The sequence below is a fragment of the Hemicordylus capensis genome, chromosome 1 (genome assembly GCF_027244095.1).
Source record: "Hemicordylus capensis ecotype Gifberg chromosome 1, rHemCap1.1.pri, whole genome shotgun sequence".
Classification (NCBI taxonomy): Eukaryota; Metazoa; Chordata; class Lepidosauria; order Squamata; family Cordylidae; genus Hemicordylus; species Hemicordylus capensis.
In genome coordinates, this window is record NC_069657.1 from 234,743,601 (window position 1) to 234,763,146 (window position 19,546).

General features: G+C 44.1%; 1 protein-coding gene across 10 annotated transcripts in view; it reads right to left on the reverse strand.

Annotated features, from left to right (window-relative positions):
- SPAG16 (sperm associated antigen 16) overlaps positions 1–19,546 on the reverse strand; it is a 754,101-nt gene that overhangs the window by 224,114 nt on the left and 510,441 nt on the right. For all 10 annotated transcript variants that reach the window (XM_053283351.1, XM_053283355.1, XM_053283350.1 and 7 more), the window contains one exon: positions 16,560–16,625. In XM_053283351.1, the coding sequence (XP_053139326.1) occupies positions 16,560–16,625 (66 nt within the window). The remainder of the gene's footprint in view (positions 1–16,559; positions 16,626–19,546) is intronic.

Genomic DNA, 19,546 nt, shown 5'->3' on the forward strand with positions numbered 1-19,546 from the left:
ATATTCCCCTCAGGGGATGGAGCCACTCTGGGAAGAACAGAAGGTTCCAAGTTCCCTCCCTGGCTTCTCCAAAATAGGGCTGAGAGAGATTGCTGTATGCAACCTTGGAGAAGCCGCTGCCAGTCTGTGAAGATAATACTGAGCTATATAGACCAATGGTCTCACTCACTATATGGCAGCTTCCTACGTTCCTATGTCTAACAGGAAGTATCCCCTGTGTGGAGTATCAGGAAGAAATACAAGGAACATCAGGCCTTAAAACCTAATTGTCCTTTATTATTACAGCACAAGAGATGAAGCTTTGCAGAAACACTACGCTCAGCTACTGGTATCAAAACTATTTGAGCTGCTAACCCTCTTCCATGCAAAACAAACAATAGGAAAAATGCACAAAACAGCTGCCAAGCTCCCCTGTCAACTCTTTCTAATCCTGGTAAAAAGGAATAGGGTTTTAACATTTACGCACCCTCCCTTTGTTGGTTGTGTCCAGAAATTCTCTCTGATTAATGTGGCAACCATAGTTGCACACCTATGTATGCTGTACCCTAGGCAGCTGCTTTGCTGTCATACTCCTCTAGTCCCAGCTTTGCACTCTAGGCTGCATGCATCTCTCACTGGTCCCAGCTTGAAAGTGCCTCTAGTCTGCCTAGAAACGGCTTAGCTCACCTCTCCATTCATTGCCTAGAAACAAAAATACTGCCAGGTTTCACCTTTCCTTTTAATTTGAAGGCTTCCAGCAGAGACTGGAAGGGCAAAGACCACTCTGGCCTCCTGCTACTATCATTCCTGCCCAGAGCTGGTATCTAGAAACAGCTCACTGTTTCTGGACACCAGCAACAAGCTGGACATTATACGCCAGGCCAGCTCAACTTTGACCCTGCAGCTGTTTTTGGACCACAACTCCCATAATCTCCAGCCATAGTGACCAATAGCCAGGGATTATGGGAGCTGTAGGCCAACATCTGCAGGAGGGCCAAAGTTGAGCAGCCCTGTTATATGCTGCAATGAGTTCAATTTCCCAACACGATCTTCCTCTTCATTTTGACCTGCATTCTATCTTTACAAACACAAGCAGTGCTGAAAAACTCCCCTTTTTGCCAGTGAGCCCAGAAGAGTGCCTTGCTGCTTCCTCTTAATTATGTGAGGCATTTGTGGGTGTGTGGGTGTGGATATTCAAGAGATCTTTTTGCAAGCTCTGCAGCATCACTGATAAGGAAGCCCAAGGAACATGCAGAATGAACATTCATGAAAGAATATTCTGCATGTTCATGGGTTAAGCTCTGTTCTCCAAACATTGCCTCCTCTTTCCCTCCCGATAGTTCTATCAATTCCTAAAAAAATCCCCTTCCTCTCTCCAGTAACACTTCAGCCATAAGAAACTGTCCTCAGTTTTTCCTTCCACCTCTGCAAATCTCCCTCTCTCTGTTTCCTCCCTTTTGATCAGGTAAGCAATTACTTTCAGATAGCCTTTTTTCCACATTCAAACTGTGCTCATTTTTGCCTATCCCTTCCTGTCATTTAAACGGATCACTAATTTGTAGCTAATCCTGTCCTTCCATTCCCTCTGTCTGCCTTGTGGCTCCTTTAAATGTCTCAGCTTCTCCAATAAGCATTAGCTTCTGCAGGCGTAGGAGTGGATAGGAAGTGATTAATGTTGCTTGGTGTGAGACTGCAGCTAGGGGATGGGATGATTATTGCTTTAACAGCCCCTTTGCCTTCTATAGGGAGCTGAGAATGTCCAGAGAACCTTTGAAAGCAGGCAGAAAGAGCCAAGAGAACTTGTTAAAAGGGAATCTGCCCTCTTTGTAACTGGGATCATTGTTGGAAATTGGGGGATGGGGCAAGGGTTTGCCAGGAGCAGGGCAGAGTTAGGTAGTTTGGGGCTGTATATGGACCCTCTATAGGAGATGAAGACAGGGCATGGGACAAACCATGGTTATAAGAAATAAGCTGTGATGGCTGATCACCTGCAGCAGTGTTCTCAGTTTATTTTGGATAACATATTTAAATTGTACCAAAGTTCTGCATGGTGTCTGAACTGACCCTCAGTGTTGGATGGAAACACTCCATATCCTATATAATAACTGTAGATATTTCTTCCTTTTAATTACATTCATTGTATTATATTTTCACACAAGTTCTACCACCTCTAGGATGGAAGAAATGTTATCGATCATACAATCATCATCTAGATCCGAGACAAAATTAAGAACATTCTGGGAAAGACTATGGGTTAATGTATATTTCTTGCCTAATATGCCACCAAGATTGATTATTCTGTTCTCCGTTATGCTTTGATATGGGAATTTTTAATACTTTCATTTTCAAAGGGCCTTCTGTGCTAAATGTGTTAAATAACAAGATGAATACCTGTATTTCATTGTGACCCTACTTTGTAATTACACTTTGTGCAAGTAATGGCATCAATCACCTAAGGAAGACCCTATTAGCCCTTTTGCATCTGTAATTGTACATATTTAAAATGATTAAGTAACCTTTGCAAATGACTGACTTTGAGTTTATGCAAAGCACTGAATACTCTGAATACATAAATAACTACCTCAGGTACCTTTTTCATTTTATATTCTGTTCTTTACCCTGTTTCTGTCTGTCAACTGCAGCTAGGCAGCCCCTTCTTTATTTTTGCCATCTGTAGAAACATTTAAAAGATCTGACTTTTGAATCATTTGGTTCAGTAATGAATAAGAACTGACATCAAATATCAATACTATTGGCCGAGTTAAATGGTAACTGACATCAAGCTGGACTACTGAAGAGGTAAACAAAATTGAAATTTTGTTTTGGTATAAGAACTGTCTGACATTATTTGTCCTTCCGTGAATCAATGGAAGACTGACCTGAAATGTTTGCATTTCTGCTAGGGAAGTGGGGGTAGGTGGTGGGTGGGGAGGAAAAAAGACAGATGATGAATTACTGATATTGTGCATATTTTCCATAGGCCTTGAGGCTTGAAGATAATTGCAAATCCAAAATTGTTGGGTACAATGGCACAGGTAAAGACCACATATTAAAAAAGAAAAAAAAACCCCTTAATGATCTCTTAAGCCCACACACATTAACAGTCTACAGCAATGTTCTTCATTGCAAGACCTGAGAGCCAGGGACAACAACTAATGACTGGTGCAGCTCCCTGGCTGATAGGCCTATGTGAAACTTTGACAAAAGCTGAATATTTGGATCAGCATTGTTCAGCCCCTCTGGTACCATGTGGAGATGACATTCCCACTGCACAGTGCTGCATGTTGTTCAGTTCTGTTGGGGCTCCTTTAAGGGAAATTGAGTCCCTCAAGCCCCAGCATCATCTTGGAAAGTTCACACAGAATGTCCTTCCCAACACTTTCCCCATAGAGTTTTATAGGGGAAGTGTTGAGAAGGACTACACTTCCAAGCACTCTGTGTGCACCTTCCAAGACAGTGCTGGGGCTTGACAGGATTCTGTTTCTCTTTAAGTCCCTCCGCCCCAAGGCTGGAAAAAGTGCAGCACTAAACAGAGGTCAATATGGTAGGAAATGGCTGTTACACTGAAGGTTGTTCGCCAAGGTCGCTCGTGTTTCAGAAATAGTGAAGATCACTGGTCTGCAGCCTGATCTTATACAGTTAGCTGTACGTAAGCTTGCTGAAATGAATGAGCTTAGATGTATCTGTTGGCACAGAATAAAGTGCTTGGGCCACTGACTGACATGCGGAGTAGGAGTGTGCAGAACTGGTTCGACCAGTTCAAAGTTGAACCAAACAAGCCTCAAAAAAGGCAGCCGGTCTGAGTTTGACCTAAACTGGCCCTGGTCCGATATGGACTAGTTTGACCCAATTCAAAGGTCTATGCTTGTAAAGGGGGACCCATTGAGGAACTCTGCATTAAAAGGGGTTCTAAGGGTGGCCATGGTGGCAGCTCCTCTACGTCTCATCAGAGCCCCTCCCCCACACAAGCAGCACGGCCCACATGGCAGGCTGAAGCCAGGCTGATGTTGGCCTGCCATGCAGGCCATACTGCTGGTGGGGGGGGATGCTAGCAGGGTTTACAGGAGCAGCTGCCAAGGCCACTCTTAGAACTCCTATAAAGGTGGGATTCCCCTTTGCTTGTCAAGGGGAATCCTCACCAGAATCCACTTTAACAAGCACAGCCTTTCAAACCAGGTTGGCAATACTGATGAGTGAATCTCTGAAAAGCAACCCAGTAAGAATACTTTCCATCCCTCTTTAACTGACAGCCTCTAGTATACAGCAGAAGAAGAGTATAGCACCTTCTGGGAACCTACATTAGGTATGTATTTATTATTAGACTATGTCAGGCTGCTAATGTACAAATTATGCATGCTTATCATGCTGCTCAGATCTGATGGATGTAAGAAATATAAGGGCAGAGCAATGTTGTCATGGGATACCTGTAATCCTCGGACCACCTACTGAATACTGTTTTCCCAACTAGTTCAGCAACGTTGACGCCTCCTAACCGAGCAAAGAGACACCTTTTAAAGTGGTGATTCTCTTATATTTAGCAGGAGAGAGCAACTGGCTCTACCCAATGCCAGCACAGCATTTCTCCAGTATAGAAAGGTGCATGAATGGCTTGGGTACAGGCTGGCAGGGCAGGGAGCAGTTCCCTTAAGGAGCCAGTAAGGAGCTCCTTACCTGCTCCTTCCCGGCCCACCACTTTTCTGGGGGCGGTGCCCTGTCCCCAATAGGGATGGGCCCGGACCGGTCCGGAGGCCATTGAAATAGCCTCCGGACTGGTCCAGACCGGTCCGGACCTGGGCGGTCCAGTTCGGGGGTGGGGGGTAGCTTTGAGAGCGGCGGGAGGGTTTACTTACCCCCCGCCGCTTTCCCGCTCTTTCCCGGCGGGAGGGTTTACTTACCCCCCCGCCGTAATCTTCAAAGTAATTGGGGCGGCAGGATACCTCCCTGCCGCCCCTTCCCCGCTGCTGTCTGCAAACCTCCCAGGAGTTGCTGTCTGCAAACCTCCTGGGAGTTGCTGTCTGCAAACTTCCTGGGAGGTTTGCAGACAGCAGCGGGGAAGGGGTGGCAGGGAGGTATCCTGCCGCCCCAATTACTTTGAAGATTATGGCGCCAGAGCGGGAAAGCAGCGGGAGGGGTAAGTAAACCCTCCCGCCGCTCTTAAAGCTACCCCCACCCCAGTGCTGTACCGCAATGTGGCGGTTCCGTGCATACCCCTAGTCCCCAATCGGCTGTTCCCTGAAGCCTCTGCACAGTGTCAGCATGCACGCTGGCCATTTTCCTAGTCAGCAACACCATGTGTGTGCTGATGCCATGCAGAGGCTTCTGGGAACACTGCCGCAGCCCGCATGGCCGGTTGGGGACTCGGTGCTGCACCCAGAAAAGTGGCGGGATGGGGAGGAGCAGATAAGGAGCTCTTTAGCATTTTGGTTGAATATAAATATTTGTAGCAGCAGCGGTAGTAGTTTGGGGTACTGAAGTATTAATATACTCCAAATCTACTCCAAAGCACTCTTCCCTGTGGGAAGAAAAAGGAATGTGTAAAGATCAATCCAACATTTGTTAGCTCAAATCACATTTATAACAGCTCATTTTCTTTCTTTGTCTATTGTAGGTCTGTAGGCAAACATATGAAAAATGCTCACTTTTCAAAATCCTTTAGATCTGTCTGGCTAGAAAGGGACAGATGCTATGCACAATATAGATTTAGGAGTGGCAGTCAATGAGATTAGTGGATAGCTGGACCTGGAAGGCTGATCACATGAACCATAGATATAGGTATTTAAGAGGCTTTTGTGGAATGGATAAGCTGTGGTTTGGTGGGTTGTGAAGCAGAGCAGAGCAATAAAGACCTTTACTTGGGCATTTCATGGCATGCAATGTCAAGTGGAAAAATAAAATAGACTACTGGAGTTTTAGTGGACCAGTAGAACTTTGCATCATATTTTCTTCTCTGGCCTACAGAACCTGGAGGGATGGCATGTACTCTTTGCTCTTTAGGAATGTCTTTGGAACTTTGCTGAAAGCACAGATTTGCATTTTATCTGGACATCCTGCATACCAAAAGTTTCAGCACCATGTTAACAAGGACCTTTGCAATCTGCTATTCCGGTCAGCTCCAGAGCTATTCACTCAGAACCTTTTGAAGAGCATGTGCCTGCACTGCACCGTACTCTCTAGGGAAATACATAAGGCTATATTTTTCCTTATGTCTTGTTTCTCAAAGTCCGCCCCCCCACCCCCGCTTTCCTCCAAACAACTAAAGGACTTAACTTTCACTGAGCAACAGCCATCTTGAATATTTCAGGCTGCCCCAGCTCAGGTCTCCTGAAGTCATATGAATAAAACATAGACATAATATAATTTCACTACAAAGCAAAGTTATCTTCCGACTACATTTCCATAATTAACAATGACTATATAGATTTTGAAAGTTTCCAAATTAATTTTCACCTTCATCAATGTAAAGTTAACGTTCTCAATCTGCAGACCTATCCTCCCAGAATTTTGAGTGCAGCAAAATCTTAACTTCAGAAAGAATGAAAAATATGAATCCAAATTATCTACTGAGTCTTAGCTGATAGTGTGACCTGTGAATGGTTGCCTATCATAGTTATCTTAAGTGTTTGGTCCTAATAAGAGTTCTGATCACAGGGAACTCTATTTTTCACCATTTTATTTATTTATTTATTTATTTTTACATTTATATGCTATTCTTCCTCCAAGGAGCCCAGAGCGGTGTACTACATACTTGAGTTTCTCCTCACAACAACCCTGTGAAGTAGGTTAGGCTGAGAGAGAAGTGACTGGCCCAGAGTCACCCAGCTAGTTTTGACATGCATACATTCTCTCAGGTATTCTCCTTTCAGGACTGAGTCCAAGGGGTAGCAAGGGGTAGCAAGTTCTCCTCCCAAAATATTTCCCTCTCCCATCCACAAGACTGGAACTTTATAGAAAAGTGTCAGAAGATACAGTCATGGCCCTATAGCTTGAATTAATTATTTTAACAGGTCTCTATTGTTCAAAGAAGTCTCATTCACTCACCCCTCTACCCCAGAACAGGCAGCAGAAGACAGTGTAGCCAGGTGCAGCGGCAGGGGAACAAAACTCCTCCAGCCTCCCAGGAGCCGGGCCAACCCCTCAGCTTCCTTTTAGGGATGTATGAAAAGGCCCGACCTTGAACCGGTCTGATATCTAACTGGCCTTGCTCAAGGGCTCGCCCTTGTGCAAGACCAGGCCTGGTTCAGCTCAAAGCCAAGCCGAGCCTATCGGGCTGGTCTGGGACCATTTTGGGTGAGGGTTTTTTTTTTAAAGTTTTTTTAAAAGGCAGACTTACCACCATTGCTAGGCTCCAGGAGATGCTGTTGTGGCCGCCAGGGAGGGCTGTCTCCTGCTGTTCTCCCTCCTCTGCCATCCCCTGGTCATTTTGAGCCCTTTACAGGGCTTAGGCATATTTTGGACTGTTTTTGGCCCATTACAGCCTACCTGAGGTGGCGGCAGCCATTTTGGAGGCCACCATGCATTCCCAATGGACCTATGCATTGCCAGGTCATGACCCCAGCGGGAGGGGGGACATCAGGAGACCTGCCACATCTGTGACAGCACCCTACATAGCCCAGCAATGGTCATAAGTCTGCTTTTTTAAAAACAAAAAATTCCTCCCGCAAACCAGGCCCAAACCAGTTCAGACTAGAGACAAACCAGGTCCTGCTTTAGTGTGCATGGAACCAGACTGGACCCGGTTCAGTTTCAGAATGGTTCTACTCAAACCGAAATAGGTTTTCTGGTTTTGTGCACAACCCCACAGTTCTCCCTCAGGGGTGAGGGCAAGTGTGCAGGAGGTTTCAGAGTCATCTACCCTGAAGATTTCCACTGTCCTAATACTGACCTCTCTCCCCATTCCAGGCTTTCCTGCCTCATGGTCTTGGACAGGAAGACAAAACTAGTCTGGAAAGCACACTGGAAGGTTGGGCTTAATCTAAAAAAGGCAGGGTTTTCTAAGCAGAACTTGATCCATTTTCTGAATCAGTTTGAAGATGTCAAACAAGCTTCATTAATAAGATAAACTAACATTAATTATATTAACTTTATAAGTATTTAATGTATAGCAAAATTCTCACTCCCCTAATAACATTTTTTGCCGCCCCATTGTTCCCCCAAACTAGTTGTTCTAGAGTCACCCCAGTCTCCTTTATTTAAATATTTATTTCAACTATATCCTATCTCCTTTAAAAAATCTCACCAAAGAAGATAGGGGGTGGAGTGAATTCTTTCCTTTCCTGTCCCTTTCGTCTCAGTTGTAGTGAAGGAGGAAATGCTCACCCTGTTCCCTCTCCTCCCAGTCTCCCGGTATGCCCCTGCCATCTAGGCAGAGTCACAGAGTTCCTTCCTCTACCTTTGATAGAAAGCTTTCCAGGCACACCAACCTCCGTGCTCCCTTGCCTCACTCTTAGAGGCAAGCAGGCACTTAGACTTACTCATGAGTAGGCCACTGCTTAAAAGGAAGCCTTGCCCATATCAGAGAGAGAGAGAAATGGACTGCTGTTACAGAAGTGTCTTCCTCTCTCCGACACTGACCAGCCAATAGGTGGAACTGGCTACCTGTTCCTCCCACAGCAAGATTACTGATTCCCACATGACATCCTTCTTCATCTCTTCCTGACACAGATCTTGACTCTCATGGCCGAGTATTTCCCTCAATTCATGCCCTGGTTTTACTGGAGGTAGACAATTACTTAAAAGTGGTGCAAGGAAAGCCCCTGCCTGAGGCAAGGGACAATTTGCTGCCTCGTCCCAGGAGCCCTGTCCCCACCTCACCACAACCTTGCTCCTGGGACAGAGTTCTCTGGTGCCTCCCGACTTCCCTTCCCCTCTCAGGCATGCTCTGCCTGAGAGGGGAACCCATCCATCGCTCACTGCCACTGAAGCCGCATGCATCCAGCTTCACTCCCAGAGCCTCTTGCCACAGCTGCCTGCTGCCTTCCAGTTGCCACTGTCTTCCCAGCAGTGGCTGTGGTGAGGAGGGTAGAGCAAACCCTGGGAGGGGATGGCAAGGGGGAAGAGAAAGGAAAAGGAGCAGGAGGAGGAGAGATGCTGGCAACGGACCAGCTGCAGAGAGCAGGATGGGGTGCCTACACTTGCTGCCTCTCAGCACACTAATTCCTGAGCTGTCATCTCAGTTTGGCTCATGGAAGAAGCACACTGCTCATAAACCCAACCAAGCTATGTACTTCCACTCACCTGGTTGAAAGAAACACCCTGCCATGATCAAAGCAAACTAACTGTCCCTCCTGTTCAATGGTGTCTGTAATGGGCAGAATTTGGAAAATATTCTTGATAGCAATTATAACTCCTAATAACATGGACATTTTCTTAATAAATAAAATCAGAATTTGAGAGACTGAGAAGGGTTTGAAAGGGTACCTAGTCCAACTCCAAGTACAGAATCAAGGAATAAAATATTGTATAGAAACTGTATAAGAAAGCAATGCCAGAGGATCATCTAGAACTATAAAGAACGTTAAGAAACAGACTCAGGTGCTTCACATATGTTATATTACATGCTACAGAGAACTATACAAATCCACAACATCATCCTTTAGGAATTTGGGGACAATTCCTGGCCCTGTATATGACACAACACTGTATGAAAACAAACTGAACTTCTGAACTGCTTTAACAGAGTTTTGTCCTTCCCACAGATCTATTCTATTAGACCAGGGGTTTCCAAAGGGGGTACTAGGTACTCCTTGAAGGGCTCCCAGGGGGTACTCAGTAGGGATGTGTGAAAAGACTCGGGTACAAAACAATCCACAAGAGTGGATTCAAAGTTTGCCATTGAATCCACTCTCATGTGCTACCAGACAATCTACTCTCAGAACACCTCAGAAACAACAAAACCCAGTGCCCCATGGGCTTATGGGTTTGGGGGTGGTTGAAACCCTATGTGCACTACACCACCACTTGCTCTGGGCCACCCTGGTACTCCTCAAGTGGAGTTATGGGGCTGCTGAAATCCCAATTATTCCCTATAGGGGGAAAGCTTAAAGATAAGTAACCTTCAGAAATTCTTTAAAAATCACCCCTTTCACCAATTTATTTGAAATCTGGATGGTAGCAGGCACTCATTGGGGCACTACCACTTGACCCACTCTTCTGCACCCCGAAACCCCCTTTCTGCCCTGAATCTGCCCTGAAGACATGCCAACTTCAAAAATTATTTTAAAATCACCCCTTTGCCCAATTCCTTTGAAATCTAGGTGGTAGCTTCCTTTGGCTTCCTTTGGTCTAGGGCTTCATTGGGCACTACCACCCACCACAACCTGCTCTGGGCCACCCTGGTGCCCCCCCCCCCCCGCCCACATAGAGCAATAAGGTTGCTGAAATCCCCATTATTTCCTGTGTGGAAAAGCTTAAAGAAGTGGCAACTCACCGCTTTGCCCAATTTCTTTGAAATTTGGGTGATAGCTTCCACCCACTGGGCACTACCATCCACCCTACTCTTTTGGCCCCAGGACCCTTTTTTTGATCCAAACCGATTCATATTTATATTCAGAAACTTAGGGTACAAATCAAATCTGGGGTGATGGGGGTGGGGTTCAGATTCGGTCCCAAAACAAATTGGGAGTGTTTTGATTTGGGTACAAATCAAAATGAAAAAAATGAATTTGTGCACATCCCTAGTACTCAGACCTCTCCTGCCTTCTCACACTGCAGCCATGCTATTCTTCCTCATCTGAAGGTTGCTGGCTTGAAGCTCACTCATCCTCAGTGATGTGCCTGCTGCAGAAGGGGAGGGAGGAAGGTGAAGACTCTTCTCATCTGCTTGTAGACTGACTGCTTACATCCAGAAGTTCAGCATACTCCTCCCCTCAGCCTGATTGACAGGCTTCAAAAAATTAGCACTGCGTACTCCAATTGAAATTTAGAGGACAAGTAAACTTGTGCCAATAATTTCAGTAAAACTGGTTATGACAGTAAATTAGTTAGTCTTTATGTAAGCCAGTGACTGGAGTAGCCTGTCTCATAACTGTAACATTCAAATGGGTGTGTGCGCGTGCACACGCACACACACATAATCACTATGTGGTACCTGAGCAGAACGTTTGTGACAGAAGGGGTACTCTTGATGGGAGGAGAGCTGGTCTTGTGGTAGCAAGCACGAGTGGTCCCCTTTGCTAGGTAGGGTCCAGCCTGGTTTGCATTTGAATGGGAAACTACATGTGTGAGACCTGTAAGATATTCCCCTCAGGGCCACTCTGGGAAGAGCATCTATATGCTTGCAGGCAAAAGGTTCCAAGTTCCCTCCCTGGCATCTTCAGATAGGGCTGAGAGAGACTCCTGCCTGTAACCTTGGATAGGCCACTGCCAGTCTGTGTGGACAATACTGAACTAGATGGACCAATGGTCTGACTCAGTAGAAGGCAATTTCCTTTGTTCAGGGGCGTATCTATGGGTAGGGCAGGCAGGGCACATGCCCTGGGTGCCACTTGAAGGGGGGGCGCCATTTCTCTAAAATAAAATAAAAAAATTAAAATGGCTGCTGAAAACAAAATGGCCACTGCGCATGCTCAAATGGCCTCTGTGAGGTGCTAGGCCATGCCAGGCCTCGCAGAGGCCATTTGAGCATGCGCAGTCACCATTTTGTTTTCAGTGGCCATTTTTTTTAAAAAAAAATTTTTTTTTAAAAAAAATGGCCACCGCACATGCTGAAATGGTCCCTGTGAGGCCCTAGAGGCCAGAGAGGGGAGGGGAAACCTTTGCAGACCCCCCCACCACAGCCTTTAGGAAGCCCCCCAAAGGGGCTACAGGTAATTTTTTTTAAAATTACTTTTAAAAAAATTTAAAAATTAATATAATATAAGTCACTGTACACATATTCAGTTTGGCACTATGTACAGGGAATCAGATGGGTGTCAGATGTTTGGACAGGGGGCACAATTTCAGTGCTTGCCCTAGGCACTATTTTCCCTAGATACACCTCTGCCTTTGTTCCTGCGTAGTTTAAAAATGCTGGGAACATTTATCCTGTATTAGATAAATTGTTGGTACTTCTGGCAGCCTTGATCATTGGGCCTAGTTCTGACCTGAGGTGATAATGTCTAGGCTGTACCACTTTAGACTTCAAATAGCAGCTCACATGACCAAATGCTCTATATTAAGGACTAAAAACCTACACGTCCAGAAAAGGGTTCTGCACTAGACTTTCCCCTGTTAGTTTTCCATGTACAGGGTTATTTTGTGGGGGGTGGGGTTATGAAGGAGAATTCAATGATGTGTGCTCCCACCTACACTCTAAAGTGGTACAGCCCAGACATATGCTTAGTAAATCTATTTACTAAATATGTTTACCAGCTCAATTAAACTAGGCCTTGGTCCTTCTGGGAGCTGGGCAGAAACCTTCTGCACCATATTACTTTTGCAGTCTGTGTGCTTCCTGAGTCCAAGCACCTGCAACAGACTTTTATTTAATTATTCATTTAATTAATATATTTTATACTGCCCTTCAATCAATTATCCCCAAGGTAGCTTACAAAAGGAATAAAATCAATAAAATCACAGTAGTAAAATAGCTTAACAATAAAACAGCAGATTAAAAGTTGCAGTGTTAAAATACAACCAATATATTAAATGCTGAACAGTTGTTAGGGAGGAAAGGAAAAACAAAGGGGGGGAGGGGGAAAGATACTGAAAAGACAGATGAATATGTCTTCTGAGGGAATCTCCTTGGGGAGTGAATTTCAGAGTTGGGGTGTCTTATTTAAAAGAGCCCCTGGTGGCGCAGTGGTAAAATAACTGCCGCCCTGTAACCAGAAGGTTACAAGTTTGATCCTGACCAGGGGCTCAAGGTTGACTCAGCCTTCCATCCTTCCGAGGTCGGTAAAATGAGTACCCAGAAGTTGGGGGCAATATGCTAAATCATTGTAAACCGCTTAGAGAGCTTCGGCTATAGAGCGGTATATAAATGTAAGTGCTATTGCTATTGCTATTATTTATATAACACATTTATATACTGCCCCAAAGGTATGTCTCTGGGCGGTTTATCCATCCTCTATTATCTGTCCCCATGCACCCTCAACTTTAGCTTTAGGAGATGCAAATTTTGTGGTACTCTGTCTGGAGGCCTTGAAGACTGTAGTTCTATGTTAACTGAATTCTCATTTTGGTGAGACTTATCTGGGAATGTTGAATAACCAATTATACCTTCCTTTTTGACAAAGAAAGCAAGTGCGGGTTGCTCTGCTTTAAAAGGTGTGCTTCTTGGGTGCTTGCAAAACACAATTATGCACTGTTGCAATTGTCCTCCTTTTCTAAGGATCCTACAGCTTTGTAGTTCTGTCTGCAGGAGATGTGTAAGACTTCTATCCTTACCAGATGAAAGAATGGTTTCACTCCAGCACAGATGCTTTGCCTGGATGCTATTAGGATAAGGTTAATATTTTCGTTACGTTAATTTACCATTAACTTCCATAGTGGAAATACGTTTATCCCCTCTATTATGTTTTTCACTGTGCAGATCCCTCTGTTACTCCATTCTATATATCTGTCTATTTCTTTATAACACTTTCATGATACGCTCATGATGTGTGGCTGCTCAGTCACATCCATCCGGGTGGTAAGTCTCCCTATTTCTCCCTATTTCAAACTCCCTTTTTTTGCTCTCTCTCTCTCTCTCTCTCTCTCTCTCTCTCTCTCTATATATATATATATACCGGTACACACACACACACACACACACACACACACACACACACACACACACACGGTATGAGAGGAATAAAGAAAATGCTAATATAATGAAGTGGGGTAAAGTACAGTTATAGCCCACAGGAGACTCATTTTCACAAATGAGTTTATGGAAATGGAGCCAAAGGAATGCGAATTAGGGAAGATGATTTTAAATTCCTTTTAAAAGAATCATACCAGAATTGATGACTACAGTATATAATGGAAAGCAGGGCTGTTGTGGTATGTCAGATTATAAGGTAGCAAGACATAGAAGTGGATGGGAAGAGATGGAATCAGATAAGACTTTTATATCTACAGTATGTCCACTGTTTAATTTCGATCATAAAGACAGATAATTCTGTCTTTTCTTATTCTACAGATGTCAGACTTTAATTATATCTAAAGAAATATATTTAATTATATCTAAAGAAACCCCCAGCTCTATCTGATGAGGCCATAACCTCCCCCCCACTTTTTTTTAAGGTCTGGAAAACATTATCCAACTTTCTGAAACACAAAGCAGAACTATTCTTAACACCCTGCACTGGGTCTGCCTCTCAGTTCAATGTAGTCTCTCAAGTCCTTGACATGTTGCCACAGGGGCGTAACTATAATAGGGCAAGGGGAGACAGTTGTCTGGGGGCCCACTGCCTTGGGGGGCCCCCAGAGGCAAGTCACATGACTGACTCTCCCAGCTGCGCACCGCCCCCCCAGGCTTCCTTCAGTTGTGTTCAGCCTCCAAAATTGATGTGAGTGTTAAGACCTGGAGCTACCCGAACAGCATGTCTTTCTCTAGAACCATTAAATGACGTGTGTGTGTGTGTGTGTGTGTGTGTGTTTTTTTTTTTTACTATGCTTTTTGTGACCACTATTCAGCCTCACTTAAGATTTCTTTACTTCATGAGCTGAGCTTCAATGGGGGGGGGCATTTTAAAATATTGTCTCTGGGCCCACTCCAACCTTGCTACGCCCCTGTGTTGCCACTAGATGAATGCTAACTCAGTTGAAGCCGGTGGCAACTGGCCTTCATTGGAGAGGATTTTCCCCTGTAATTCTCAGTACTTTATAACCAGCTGCAGAATAAAATGCATGCAAAGAAATCCCATGTGTTAGTCTGAAGCCACAAAAAAATATGTCCAAAGATGAAAATTATCTGCACATCCTGGTTTCTTACAGAAATGAATCTCCCTATGGATACTCAGTGAGCATATGCATTTGAAAAACAGTCTTACATCCCAGTTCTAAGCATGTTTACTTGGAAGCAAATCCCAAGTACTTTAACGGGACTGACTTCCTTGAAAATATATTGTGGCTTTCTTTTAGATTGAAAGATTAGCTTGAATAATTTGACAGAAGAATGTGCGTGCACCTTCAGTTCAGCTGCTTGCCTTCCACGTATCTATGATTAATTTATATAACTGTAATTACAGCTTCTAAAATTGCACCCCTCACTCTGTTTAATCAACCCTCTACCGGCAGTTTCTATCTTTTCTAATTAAGTTACTGAGGATGTCGACCATTGATTCCAACACAGCGTTTAATGCCAGATATAATATTCTTTATCAAAATAATATGCTAATCTACAAAATCATCAGCATACAAGACCTTGCTTCATTTAATAATTTCAAGTCATGAAAGATACTCTGTAGGGGAATGTTGATCCCTTTCCTCATAAAACAGCATTGCTGTTAAGGAAGGGCAGCTGGGGCCGCAACATAAACAACCAGTATGACAACCCCAATAATTCCTGTTAAAGCAGGTAGAATTGCTTTGCTTTACTAGTCCATGCTTAGTTTGCAATGCATTAAACAGTGCATTACATTTTGGTGTGTGTGGTGGTGGTGGTAGTGGTTGTGGGAAGCTAGATGGGCCCTTATAAAATCCACAAGCCCCACCCTCGTCTCTCCACTCAAAACATCCACTCAAACATTCACTCGAACATCCATCTAAAACTGTAAGTAACTAAGAGGGCAATCACAAAAAGTAGGGGAATGGGTCCTCCCTGCAGTATGAATTTTAGAAAGTCCCACACTCTTTCTAAGAGCCATGAAAAATGCAGTTTTAATGCTGAGCCAAAAAAAGTGTTTTCATGAAAAGCTTCACCAGAATAACTACCCCCCCCACACACACACCTTTAGAAATGCTTTTGGGATCACTGTAAAGGGACTTAAAAAGTCTTTGATTCTGCTCTCTGATTAGCCATCCTAGGGGCAGCATTGCCCCCCACCCTACCAAGGCATGCATTTGCTCTTAGTGTCATCAGCACATAGCTGAATCTGATCTGCTGTGTAGTATTGTGGCATCATCATGTTCAGAATTTATTTTATTTATTTATTAAGAGATTTAATATACTGCCCAATCCACACGACTCAGGGCGGTGTACAAAAAAGAACAGCATCTGAGATTTTAAAAACAAACGAACAGACAAAAATTAAAGAATAAACGCATGGTGGAAAAGAAAGGTCTTCAATAAAGTTTTAAAGCCTGAAAGGGAGCAGGCAGACCAAATCTGGGGTGGGGTGGTGGTATCTGATTGGCTAGAATTACTTGAGGTGGAACAAATCAGATAAAAAAATGACCACCAAAGCAGCAGCAGAGTGGGAAAACAAATTGTGAAGACCATGAAAAAGAAAGGATGAAGTGGTGGTTGAGTGTTGGAGTTACTTCCCCCATTACAAGAGAACATTAGACCTGGAGACTCAGTTTGGAAATAGTTTATTTACCCTCTTTTTCTCCACTCCCATAAGGTAGCTAGAAAGCCATAAGGCACCTGTGTATATGACAAATCCAGCTGAAATTTCATTTTGCAAATATATCTCACCACTTCAAAACTATAGTCAATATTAAGAGCTGTTTACCTTCATGTTGAATGTGGCATGATTGCAGGAATGCAGGTGACCACAGAAGGTCTGGGCACAGATTCCCTACAAAAGCAAAAAAGCAATTAGAACAGAAAACAAGAAAATAATTAGACACTTGCATAAGCTACTGAATGTCCTTATAAACCCCAAGGGTTTGATTCTGTTGTTTCATCTAGAAAACCAAGCCATTGAAAAAAAATTGATCAAGTGTTGTCCTTGTATGTTATGACTGGGCCAAGCATGAATATGTATTTATATTTAAAATGTAATACACCACTTTCCTTAATGTACAATCAAAGCAGTTCACGGTGATCAAACCTCTAGAAAGAGATTGCATACATTAAAAATTTGAGAAATGAACACCAGCAGTCATGCATGCATTGCTGAAAGACAGTTGAAATAAAAAGATGTTTACTTGTTCACGAATGCCTACAAGGTCAGAATTTGGTGGGATCTGTACAGGGAGACAGCTCACAAGATGCATCATCATTATCATCCCAGGATCATGTGAATTAAAAAAAAGTTTGCTACATGGTGGCAAAAACACAAGTTAAAAGTAAGATGTTTCATTTTTCATTAAAATGAAAATGCATTGAGTTTTGAAAACAAACCAAGACCCTCAAAATCATTCCTGAAACAAACAAAGAAGGCACTAAATAGCAATGACAACCCCAGAAATGAATAGGGCTCCAAAATGTGTGTTGTGGGGTCTGGGGGCATTACACAACCCAACCCTTGTAGGTTCAACCCAACTGGAGCTGATTCAAGGGAGGAGTGGGATTGCCAATTTTTGCCTGTGGTGGCCCAGTTAGCTTCAGTTGCTGATGAAGCAGGAGGAGAAGCACAATTGCGATAGACTGGAGGTGTGGGGGAGCCAAGCATGTGTGGCTGAAGTTGTGCTGGTGGACTGGGATCATAGGACAGAAAAAAACCCCAAGAGTTTTACAGATTAATTCTGGCATCCTGGAAATCTGGTCTCAACAAAAAGGCCATACACAGTTTTCTAAACATAAAAGTAGGGATGTGCGAAATGTTTCGGGTACAGAATGATCTGTACCCGAAACAGCCAATTTCGGGTGATTCGGATCCATCAAAATTCCATCCGAAATTTTTTTTAGCCGAACCGAATCACCTCCGTTTCGGCTCCGAATATTCGGATTTTCGGATTTTGACGTCTATTTGAATTTCCCGCCTTTTTGCCTCCCATTGACTTCAATGCAAAAAGGTCTGAAATTCTTCTACTTGAATTTCGGGTCCCAGGGGCAAAATAGTGGTGTGGGTGGTAGTGCCTAATGGGTGGAGGCTGCCACCCCAATTGCAGAGGGATTGGGCAAAGGGCTGGTTTTTGGTGAATTTTTGAAGTTTTAGTGTCTTTGGGGCAGATTGGGGGCATAACGTGGGATCTGGGCCAAAAGAGTGGGGTGGGGTGGTAGTGCCTAATGGGTGGAGGCTACCACCCCAATTGCAGAGTGATTGGGCAAAGGGCTGATTTTTGGTGAATTGTTGAAGTTTATGCGTCTTTAAGGTTTTCCCGCATTAGGTATATTGGAGGGTGTATCACTTCACGTCGGGGGGAAAGGGGTGGCCTAGAGTGGTGTGGGGTTGGTGGTAGTGCTGGGTAGGGGCAAGAAAGCTACCTGATTTTTTTCAAAGGATTTGTGCAGAGGGCTGATTTTTGGTGAATTGTTGGTTTATGCGTCTTTAAGGTTTTTCCTCATAAGTTATAATATAATGGAACTTTCAGCAGCCCCATAAGTGCACTTGGGGGGTGCTGGGGTGACCCAGAGCGAGTGGTGGTGTAGTGCACATAGGGTGCCAACCACCCCCATGGGTTTCTAACCCATGGGGTACTTGGTTCTGTTGTTTCTGAGGTGTTCTGAGTGTGGATTCTATGATAGCAAATAAGAGTGGATTCATGGTGTCTCATTGAAAATCTCATTTGCTACACCCTCCATTATACCTAATGGGGGAAATCCTTAAAAACACGTAAACTTCAGAAATTCACCAAAAATCAGCCCTCTGCCCAATCACTCTGCAATTTGGGTGGTAGCCTCCACCCATTAGGCACTACCACCCCACCCCACTCTTTTGGCCCAGATCCCATGTTATGCCCCCGATCTGCCCCAAAGACACTAAAACTTCAAAAATTCACCAAAAATCAGCCCTTTGCCCAATCCCCCTGAGATTTGGGTGGTAGCCTCCACCCATTGGGCACTACCACCCCACCCCACTATTTTGCCCCTGGGACCCATTTTTTAATCTGAATCTATTCAGATTCGGATTAATTCGGATCCAAATCGAATTGGGGTGATTCGGATGGGCCATATTCGGGTACAGAACAGAACAGGGGTGTTTCGGTTCGGATCCGAATCGAAACACCAAAAATCTGAATTGCACACCCCTACATAAAAGGAGACAAATGAATCTAAGAAGCACATTAGAAAGCCCTACAACAACCACTATGAAAGATATTGTTGCATCCTGCCACCATTATGACTTCTTTTAAGTGGTATTACTGAGTGGGGTCTTTGATGATGATCTCCAGAGACTTAGCGACCATTGCTGTCACCTCCTGCTCCTGCAGGTCGGGCCAGCCCAACGCCACCTTCTCCTCCCAGTGGCTGGGCAACCCACTGCTACCTCCTGTTCCTGCCAGCTAGCCCGGCCAGCATTCCTATTCCCCCACCCATCCTCGTCGCTAATCCTATCTGGCAGCTGCTTGAGAACTCTCACGAGAGCTGCCACACATGGGATTAGCGATGGGTATGCATAGGAAAAATAAATATATCGATGGAACAATGATGAATAATAAGTTCCTATGCAAGTAAGAAAGAGAAGTGGCATATTTCTTTAAGGGGAAAATAACCAGTATTTTATGAGGACTAGATTGCTATAAATCTTCCATTAACTACAAGATAGGAATAATCATTTAATTTATGGAGTCAAGCTAATCTTTTTTAATTGAAGTGAAGGGGATGGCCAAG